General features: G+C 48.2%; 1 protein-coding gene across 4 annotated transcripts in view; it reads right to left on the reverse strand.

The window, feature by feature from the left end:
• PDE2A (phosphodiesterase 2A) overlaps window positions 1–10576 on the reverse strand; it is a 243949-nt gene extending 233373 nt beyond the window's left edge. The window contains exons 1-2 of one of the 4 annotated variants that reach the window (XM_058185121.1): window positions 10321–10576; window positions 10012–10099 (exon numbers count right to left, since the gene is read on the reverse strand). In XM_058185121.1, coding sequence (XP_058041104.1) covers window positions 10012–10099; window positions 10321–10349 — 117 coding nt within the window. In that variant the 5' untranslated portion in view covers window positions 10350–10576. Of the gene's footprint in view, window positions 1–3857; window positions 3987–10011; window positions 10242–10320 lie in introns of those variants that run through there. The other 3 variants (XM_058185118.1, XM_058185120.1, XM_058185119.1) reach the window with 3 other exon arrangements.
• Window positions 10577–10801: the final 225 nt, after the last annotated feature.

Here is a 10801-nt window from a genome sequence, read left to right on the forward strand (position 1 = left end):
GTCCAGTTGCCTCTTGAAAAAGCACCTTTGGGAGGATCTGCAAACATCCTTTCTGGAGGAATTCACCCCTAATTTGGCTTCTCTTTGGAGATAAGCTGTGGAGGCCCTCGGAATATTAGCCATTCTCGCTGGGAAGGAAAATGCAAGTGATTTTTACAGGTGATGGAGACAGAGATTCTTATACAGGTATTCCTCAACTAACAACAGTTTGTTTAGTGACCGTGACTGGAAAAAGTGACTTATGACGGCTTTTTCACACTGACGACCACTGCAGCATCCCCGCGATCAGAATTCGGACGCTTGGCAACTGACTCACATGTATGACGGCTGCAGGGTCTTGATGTCACGTGATCTCCCTTTGGCGACTTTCGGGGCAGGAAAGTCAATTGGGTAATTTATGCAATGATTCACTTAACAACTGGGGCAAGAAAGGTCGTAAATTGGGGTGAAACTCACCTAACAACTGTCTCGCTTAGCGACAGAAATGTTGGGCTCATTTGTGGTCATAAGTCGAGGATTACCTGTGGCTGATTTTGATTTGATCCTGCCAAGGAATTAAGACTATGATTTGCTCTAGCATTTCGTAACAAATAGAAATAAATCTCTTTATTGGGCTTTGTGATTGTCGGTTTTTGTGTAACAGGAGACTTAGATTATCCCAGCTCCACAACCTCTCAGAGGCAGCCAAAACATCTGCAAAAACTCTCTAGCAAGCGAGGCTGGGAATTATAGGTGAGGGGAAAAAACAGGTGGGTGGAAATTGAATTTTCCACTTTCCCTGCCTGTCACCCTCATTCAAGAACAGATACCCAGCCCCAAGTCAGTCTCCTTTAAAAAAGAAATAAAAAAAATAATAGGGCTGGAAGGGACCTTGGAGGTCATCTAGTCCAACCCTGTTTAAGATAGGATAGGAGACCTTATATATTCACGGTCAAATTGGCTGTCCAATCTCTTCTTGAAAACCTCCAGTGATGGATCACCCAAAACTCTGCCAGGCAAGCTATACCCTTTGATGATATGTTCTCACGGATAGGAAATTCCTCCTTAATTATAGCTTGGATCTCTCTTAGATGAGCTTCCATTCCTGACTTCTTGCCCTGCTCTCTGGTGCTTTGGAGAACAAATCGCTCCAACCCCTTTTAATAAATAATAAGGACTCAACAGGTGGGGAAAAAATGCCAAATCCTCTCTGAACATCTGACCGGCTGCAAAACCAACCATCATCATCATAATAAAGGAGATAATTTCGCCTTTCTACTAACCCCAAAGCATGCAATTAAAAAAAAAAACATGGTGCATTTAGACTTTCGCTTCCTTCTACATAACAAAAACAGCAGCAGCCACACAGACCAGACCTGTCACCACAGCCTTAAAATATGTCATTTGCCCCCAAAGTGGCTCTAATTAACTCGATGTCTACACTGAGCAAACGCTGATTTCCATTGAGGGAATGAGCATGTATGAAGGTAATTGTAGGACTCATCCAATGTCACCAATTTCTCTCCATCTTTGCTAAAGTCCACCTAACTCAGAGGTGGCTGCAAGCACAGAACGAGGCAGGCCAGGCTCCTCTTGCGCAGGTCACACTGACCGACAGTGCAAACAAAACAACCAACAGAGTAAGAGTTGGAAGGGACTTTTGAGATCGTCTAGTCCAGGGGTCTCCAACCTTGGCAACTTTAAGACTTGTGGACTTCAACTCCCAGAATTCCTCAGCCAGCTTTGCTGGCTGAGGGATTCTGGGAGTTGAAGTCCACAAGTCTTAAAGTTGCCAAGGTTGGAGACCCCTGCAGGAGACCCTATACCAGGAATGTACAACTTTGGATCTTTAAAACTTGTGGGCTTCAACTCCCAGAGCTGGCTGGGGAATTCTGGGAGTTGAAGTCCACAAGTTTAAAAGTTCCAAAGTTAAGACACCTGTATACTATTTCTGAGGGATGGTCGTCCAATCTCTTCTTGAAAAACTCCAGCGTGAAAACACCCACAACTTCTGGAGGCAAGTTGAGGCAACACAACCCAGAGGCTATGTTTACAGGCCTTAACTTTGCTACTGAATTCACCTGTTTTCTACGTTTACACACAGCAAGGGAAACATACCGTAATTTAGTGGAGCTGCGTTCACACAAAGGCAATAACTCCAAAAGAAGTCAAGTTTTAATATTAACCAAGGTGATAAGCAGGTTGTGTGAATGTAACCACACACCCAAACCCAAGTCAGTTTTCTTTTTTTGTCTTGCACCCAAAAGGGAAACGTGAATTCCAAGTAGTCTAGTGGTTTTTTTAAAAAACCATGGCAACTTCCACCCAACAGAAAAAATAACACCATTTTAAGGCATTTTGTGCGTTTAATGCACGCACCTCCGTGTCGATCTTACTTACAACGATGTTTGACAGTACAAAGTATAAAACATCCCCGCCCGAGCTATATCCTTGTGAAATATGCAAAGATTTTAGGAGCATTTTTTTCCAGCATTTTAAAGGACAGGAAAAATACAATATTATGTACAATTGAGAAACGCTCAGCCCAACTGCAAGCAGGGTGGAGAGGGTGGGGAAACTAGGAGGAAGAAGGAATATTAGGTGGGTTCCTCAAGTTATTTATAAACGTAATAATAAAGGTTGGGTAGCAATAAATAAATAATAAAAACCACAGCCAGGGAGAACCATCCAGCTCCCGGTTAAACGCAGCCCTGGTTGGGGCGGGGGGTCTCCGCTGAGTAAACTCCAAATAAAAGAATTAAGTTCTGAAACTCGGTTTTCTTGGAAAGTCAGTAAAAATCTTTCCTATCGATGCCTGACTTTGGCTAGAAGGCGCAGATTGTGGTCTTGGGTTCAGGAACGACAGGGATGGGAAGTGCGGGGGAGGGGTCTGGGGAGAAAACCCAGAAGATCTAGAGGTGTAAATGTCATAGAATTGACTCTCCAAGAGACGGGGGGGAATTGCTGCACCCTAATTCTCATCCAGTTGTTCAAAACTGGCACAGAAATGGTTCTGCCACCTCCTTCTGTCTCCCATCGTTTGGACTTATTTTCTCCCTCTATCTGGAGGTCTGCAATGCTCCCATCATCCCCAGCTGGCAGAGGCCAGGGCAAAGCTCTTCCACGGGCGGCCCCCAAATGCTGGGGACTTTTTTTGTTTAAGTGACGTGGCAGAAGGGTGCCCCGAAGGGTGGCCTTAAAACAACCGTCCTTGGCTTGGAAGGGAGAAAGAACGCAGAATCGTGGGAAGAAGGGAAGACTGGAAGAAGGAAGGGGAAAAAAGAAGGAAGAAGGAACAGAGGGGAAGAGGGGAAAGAAAGAGGAAGGTAAGAAGGAAAGGAGAAACGGAGGGGAGAAAAGGGGAAGAAGGAAAAGGGAAGAAGGGGAAGAGTGGCGGAAAGAAAGAAGGAAAGAAGACAAGAAGGAAAAAGGGAACAGGGAATAGGGGAGAGATGGGAAGAACGGAGAGAAAAGGGGAAGAAGGAAAAAGTAAAGAGGGGAAAAGAAGGAAGAATGGAAGAAGGAAAGAAGGATGAAGAAAGAAGAAAGAGAGAGAGAGAGAAAGAAAGAAAGAAAGAGAAAGAAAGAAAGAAAGAAAGAAAGAAAGAAAGAAAGAAAGAAAGAAAGAAAGAAAGAAAGAAAGAAAGGAGCAGAGGGGGGAAAGGCCAAGAGGGAAGGATAAAAGGGGGGAAGAAGGAAAGAAGACGGGGAGCTGGAAGAGCACAGCAGGTTCAACCACACCCAGCCCTCCCCTCCCCTCCCTACCCCCCAAATCAGTGCAATCCCGGCAGCAGCCCCCTCCCTGGGGCGAGGCCCCTGGGGAGGGGCTGCCCGCCTTGGCCCCGCAGCCCCCGGAGAAAGGAAAGGCAGCCGCTTACACTCTCGGAGAAAGTCTCCATGGCCGGCGCCCATCCCCGGAGCTCCCGCCTGGCCCGCCGGATTCCGCGCAAGTGCCGGCGAGGGAAGCGGAGCAGCGGGCGAGAGGCTCGCTCTGCCCACTTCCTTAGCCGCCGGCGTGGCTCTTCCCCGCCCCCCCCCCACACCCACCCCCCAATATAGGGGAGAGAGAACAGCAGAGAGGGGGAGAGACAGACGGAGAGAGAGAGAAGGAGAGCGAAAGGCAGAGGGAGAAAGAAAGGGGAGAGGAAGAAGAGAGGAAGAGCGAAGGGGAAAGAGAGAGGAAGAAAGAAAGTGGGGAAAGAGAGACAGAGGGAGAGAGAACAGCAGAGAGAGAAAGAGACAGATGGCCAGAGAAAGAGCAGAAGGAGAAAGAGAGGGGGGAGAAAGAAGGAGAGAGAGAGAGAAAGAGCGAAGGGGAAAGAGAGAGAGAGAGAGAGAAAGTGCGGAGAGAAAAAGACAGATCATGAGAAAGAGAAGGAGAGTGAAAGGCAGAGGGAGAAAAATAGAGAGACGGGAGAGAAAGAAAGAATGAGAAGGAAAGAGAGAGAGAAAGGAGGAAAGAAAAAGGAGAGAGGAAGAGAGAAGGAAAAATAGAGATGAAGAAAGAAGGTGGGGGAAAAAAGAAAGAAAGAAAGAAAGAAAGAAAGAAAGAAAGAAAGAAAGAAAGAAAGAAAGAAAGAAAGAAAGAAAGAAAGAAAAGAAAGAGGAGGGAGGGAGGGAAGGAAGGAAGGAAGGAAGGAAGGAAGGAAGGAAGGAAGGAAGGAAGGAAGGAAGGAAGGAAGGAAGGAAGGAAGGAAGGAAGGAACAATCCAGATGTTGAGACTCTAGAAAGAGTGCAGAGAAGAGCCACAAAGATGATTAGGGGACTGGACTGGAGGCTGAAACATAGGAAGAACGGTTGCAGGACCTGGGTATGTCTATCAAAGAGAAGGATTAGGGGGTAACATGAGAGATGCCTTCCCGGATTTGAGGGGCTGACAGAGGGAGGAGGGGGATAAGAAGGCAGGACAAGAAGTAACCTAGAACGAAGGAGAAATTTCCTGACAGTGAGGACAATTAATCGACTGAATGGCTTGACCTGTGGGGTTCTCCATCCCTGGAGGTTTTCAAGAAGAAATTGGAGAACCATTTGACCAGAGGGGGATGGACTAGAAGACCTTTGAGGTCCCTTCCAGCCCTAGGATTCTATGTTCCCTGCGCAGCCACCTGCAACCCAAACTTGCTGTGGTCGGCTGAGATTTGCTTTGCTGAGACAAAAACTGAAGGGTTTTTTATTTTTTATTATTATTATTATTATTATTATTATTATTATTATTATTATTATTATTATTATTATTATTTCAATATCCAGCTTCCCCTAGGTGGAGAATGCCAAAAGAACTAGGAGCAGAAACTTCCACAAGGGGTGGGGGTGGGAATGAAACGAAACGAAACGAAATGAAACAAACCTGCAGGCAATTAAGCTCGATCCCAACCAAAGTGGCTAAGATCAGATCAAAGGATCGCAGCCTGTTTAAAAACACAATGCCGCGGGAGAGATTAAACGGAGGAGCTGGGGGGAAGCTCCCTTAAAAGCTTCAAATGCTGGTTTGAAAAGGGTCTTTTTACCGTCTGCCAGGAAGGATCCACAGAAAGGGCTACAGAGGCTCCCATCTGAGAGCTTTTTGTTTTTCAAAAGCTTTTAGGACTCTCTGAGTTTTCTTTTTTCTTTTTAACAATCGGGGCAATCAGCCAACGCAGATCTGACACTTCTTGGGGGAAAGCAGATCAGGCGGGAGAGTGGCTCCACTTCAGACTGATCGGTTCCTAAGAGATGGAGGAGCGTAGAAATCACAGAATCCTAAGGATGGAAGGGACCTTGGAGGTCTTCTAGTCCAGCCCCCTGCTAGAGACAGGAGGCCCTGAACCAATTCAGACAAATGGTTGTCTAGTCTCTTCTTGAAAACCTCCACTGATGGAGCAACCACGACTTCTGAAGGCAACTGGTCTGTCGGTCGGTCTGTCTCTCTAACTAATCTCTCTTGTTTCTCTCTTCTTTCTCTCTCTCATCGCCTATCTTCTGTCTGTCTGTCTGTCTATCTGTTATCTATCTATCTATCTATGGTATCTATGTATCTATCTATTTATCTATCTATCTATCCATCCATCCATCCAACTATCTCTATCTATCTATCATCTATCTATCAGTATCTATCTATCCATCCATCCATCCATCCATCCATCCATCCAACTATCTCTATCTATCTATCATCTATCTATCAGTATCTATCTATCCATCCATCCATCCATCCATCCATCCATCCATCCATCCATCCATCTCTATCTATCTATCCATCCATCCATCTATCTCTATTTCTATCTATCTATCATCTATCAGTATCTGTCTATCTATCCATCCATCCATCCATCCATCCATCCATCTCTATCTATCCATCCATCCATCTATCTCTATTTCTATCTATCTATCATCTATCTATCAGTATCTATCTATCCATCCATCCATCCATCCATCCATCCATCCATCCATCTCTATCTATCTATCTATCTATCTATCCATCCATCCATCTATCTCTATTTCTATCTATCATCTTTCAGTATCTATCTATCCATCCATCCATCCATCCATCCATCCATCCATCCATCCATCTCTATCTATCTATCTATCCATCCATCCATCTATCTCTATTTCTATCTATCAGTATCTATCTATCTACCCATCTACCCATCTATCTATCTATCTATCTATTGGTATCTACCAATAAAGCTGAAAGACAAATTAATCTTTGATTTTCGGGTTTTGATGGGACGATTTTGAATAGAATGGTTTTAGAATGATTTTGAGCACTGATGATGTTACCTAGTTTGGCTCATGAAATGTCTGCAAGAAAATGGCCAAGCTCAGAGAGCACCAAGGAGCCCAGAGTCACCGTCCTCCTCCTTGATGAACACTGTCATCAACTCTTCTTGCCAGCAACAACAAAGTGGTTTGCCACTGCCTTCTCCTGGGCTATCTACCTCCTCTAGGACTTCCTGGTGGTCTCTTTTCCAAGTAACAACTAGATCTGACCTGGTTAGCATCCTTCAAGTTTAAACAAAAATCAGTGCAATGGCGCCCCCTGCTGTACGTCCATTTAACAGCAAACCATTTAAGAGAAAAATTCAGATCAGAGGTAGAGTCCACACCCCAGTGACATCCCCTTCCAGTCTGGATGGGGTACCATTGCAACCTCAGTCATTAAACTGTAAATGGAGGACTACAAGTAAGTAGAGTAGAGTAGAGTAGAGTAGAGTAGAGTAGAGTAGAGTAGAGTAGAGTAGAGTAGAGTAGAGTAGAGTAGAGTAGAGTAGAGTAGAGAGGAATAGGAATAGGAATAGAGTGGAATAGGAATAGGAACAGGAACAGGAATAAGGAAAGCAGAGCAGAGCAGAGCAGAGCAGAGCAGAGCAGAGCAGAGAAGAGCAGAGAAGAGAAGAGAGGAGAGGAGAGGAGAGGAGAGGAGAAGAGAAGAGAAGAGAAGAGGAATGTAATAGAATATAGAAGAGAACAGAAGAGAACAGAAGCTGGAAGGGGCCTTGGAGGTCTTCTAGTCCAACCCCCGCGCAATGCCCTGTGTGTGGCTTTAGAGAATCATTCTTGGCTTGAAAGAGAGAAAGAACGCAGAATCATAGAAAAAAGGGAAGGGAAAGGAAAGGAGGAAAAAAGGGAAGGAGGGAAGAAATAAAGGGAAGGAGGAAAAGGGACGAAGAGAAAAACAAAAGAAGGAAAGCTTTAAGAGCAGAGGTTAAATCAAAAGCAAACCCAGTTTCCCCTGAAGCCTCTTCTTATTTTCCTTCCTAGCTGCTGGTTGTGTACATCACTAACCGTCTCAAGACTTAAGGAAGCACCGAGGGCCAGGAAAGCAGAAGGAAATTGCTGGCTACCACAAGACCGGCCGGCCCACCCGTTGGTGCTCTTGGGTGATCAAGGAAGGAAGAAGAGGAGAGTCGAGGAGAAGCCCCTCCAGGAGAAGACGGTGAAACCGACAAGCCCAGCAGGAAGGCAGGCGCTTCGGCGGGCGGGCATTTCACGCAAAGGCTGCCTTGATATGAGGACAGATGGATTTCCATTCAGAAGCAGCTTCCGCATTCTGCTTGGAAGGGGGGGACGACAATAACAGGAGGGGGGAGGCAGAAGAAGTGAAGGGGGCGTGGACCCTTTGGAAGTTCACAAGCCTCTCCGTGGCACAGAACAGGCAGGGCTCATGGGATGAAGAGCTTTGGGCCAATAAAGGACAATATAGCAAGCTCAGGGTTGAACTGTGGGGCCCTTGCGGCTCTCGGAGCCTGGTGGTTCTCTTGCAGGCGTTTCATGACCCAACTAGAGAACCTCATCAGCGCTAGAAGGGAGCGAGGACTGCAGGGAGGAGGAGGAGGACTGTGTGGTCCTTGGTGCTCTCTGAGCTTGGTTGTTTTCTTGCAGACATTTCATGACCCAACTAGGGAACATCATCAATGCTAGAAAAGAGTGGGCTTGTGGAGAAGAGGAGGAGGAGGAGGAGGATAACGACTATGGGGTCCTTGGTGCTCTCTGAGCTTGGTTGTTTTCTTGCAGATGTTTCATGACCCAACTAGGGAACATCATCAGTGTTAGAAGGGAGGGGGATTTGCAGCTGAGGAGAAAGAGTGGGAGGAGGAGGAGGAATGTGCTCTCTGAGCTTGGTGGTTTTAGTGTAGACTTTTCATGACCCAACTAGGTGACATCATCAGTGCTAAAAGAGAGAGGAGGAGGAGGAGGATGGCTGTGGTGTGCTTGGTGCTCTCTGACCTTGGTGTTTTCTTGAAAACATTTCATCACCCAACTAGGTAACATAATCAATGCTCGTGGGAAGAGCTTTGTGGGAGCCAGATCAGCCAGTTGAGTAATCAGAGAGTGAACGGGGAAGGAGACCAAGAAGAAATAATACCTATCACTTCTGAAGAGAAGTGGGTGGGTGTGAAAAAGGAAGGAAGGAAGGAAGGAAGGAAGGAAGGAAGGAAGGAAGGAAGGAAGGAAGGAAGGAAGGAAGGAAGGAAGGAAGGAAGGAAGGAAGGGAAGGAAGGAAGGAAGGAAGGAAGGAGCAACTTACTTTCAGAAAAGAGCAAGTTGCTTTTCTCCGGAGGGCTGTGTCTGGGTGTCTGGGTATATTTAGGGAATCTTATTTTTATTCCCCTGAAGTATTGCTGTCGGCTATTCTCGCAAGGGCAAGCGAGGGAGATCCACAAAGTGTCTCCCACTTTGTACAACTCACACAACTGTGAGCGAGGGCGAAGGAGGGGGAAAATGAGGAGGGGTTGCATTCTCACACCCACCCACCCAAACGTGCCATTCGCAGGAGCTGAACGTCCCCAGAGCTGGGCCGGGAGCTGCCCCCACCACCACCACCCGCTGATGGCAACTTTCCCAGCCTTGCGCGGCCTCTTTGGCGTTCAGCGCATGAAGGACTCCTGCATTGCAGACCCGGGCATGCTGCCTGCAGCCCAGTTCGGAGGATCGGCGGGGACTCCAAAGACCATCTAGACTAGAGCCTGGCAGAGCCAGGGGGCAGAGCGAATGCCATCCCCCTCCTTTCTGCGGGAGGGGCTGGGTCTGAATAACTCGGTTCCCTGGCAGCTCAAACAGGCAGATTGTCAGAAAGCAGGCAGGGAGAGAGAACAAGGGTGTCGGTTGAAGGGGGAGAGGGGGAAGGAAGGAAGAAAGGGAGGGAGGGAAGGAAGGGAGTGAGGAGACGGGAGGGAGGGAGGAGGAAATGAGACGGAAGGAAGGAAGAAGGAAGGAAGGAGGGGATGGGAAGGAAGGAAGATAGGAATGGGAAGGGAGGACAGAGGGAGGGAGGGAAAGAAGGAGAAAGAAAAGAGAGAAAGAAAGAAAGAAAGAAAGAAAGAAAGAAAGAAAGAAAGAAAGAAAGAAAGAAAGAAAGAAAGAAAGAAAGAAAGAAAGAACTTCTTTAAAAGAGAAGCAAACAAAAGCAACTTTGTCCTGCCAACTCAGCGAAGCCTGGACGGGACCCCGCAGCCCCGACAGACGACAAAGCTGGAGGCGGGCGAGGCAACCCTCTGCCCGCGGACCCCCTGCCTGGATGCCCCCCGCCCCCGAGCCGCCCCGCCCGGCCTTACCTGCAGGGAGTCGGTGCCGCTGCCGCCGCCGCCGCCGCCGCCGCCGCCTCCCGCCTCCTCGGCCTTGGGGAAGACCTGCTGCCCCCGCCTGAAAAACCGAAGGGCAGCGATCAGCATTTGGGGCAGGATCAGCACCATGGTCCTTGCAGTCGCCCTCCCTCCCTCCTTCCCTCCTTCTCCTCCTCCTCCGCCGGCTACAACATGCTCCGAGAAGGAGGCTTTGCAGGCAGGCATGGTCCGCCCCCCCCTCCAGCCTTCTCCCCCCCCGGCTGCTGTCACAGAAAGACCCCCTTGCCCTGCCCTCCCCACCTGCCAGCGGCGGCACCTCGCCTGGGCATCACCACCACCACCACCGGACGGCTCTGCCCCGATCCAGCAGACTCGCCAGGCTCCCCGAAAGAGCCCCGAGTCCCGGCTAGGTCTGGCGAATTGCCCGGGGCGCCCAGCCTTACACGTGGAGACACACACACACGGACCCACACCCTCGGCACACGCCCCGCGCAACGACACAGCTTGTCCTCCTGGGGAATTCTTCCCAGACACTTGCAGGGTAGGTCAATTTTACAAAGAGACGGAACAAATCAAATCACCTGGACTCCTTCAATGCGGGGTGGGGGGTGGGGGCGGGGGCGGAGGCGTCAGAGGAGAAGAAAGATGACCCTTCTCCAGGTGCTGATAATAATTTTAATATTTCCTCCCCCCAACCACCTTTGTGGAGGTTTCGGGATGACGGAGGGTCTTGGCTCAGAAGATCCCTGCAGATTGATTAATTTAGAGCCCGCGTTTATCA

This window comes from Ahaetulla prasina, chromosome 5 (assembly GCF_028640845.1).
Source record: "Ahaetulla prasina isolate Xishuangbanna chromosome 5, ASM2864084v1, whole genome shotgun sequence".
Classification (NCBI taxonomy): Eukaryota; Metazoa; Chordata; class Lepidosauria; order Squamata; family Colubridae; genus Ahaetulla; species Ahaetulla prasina.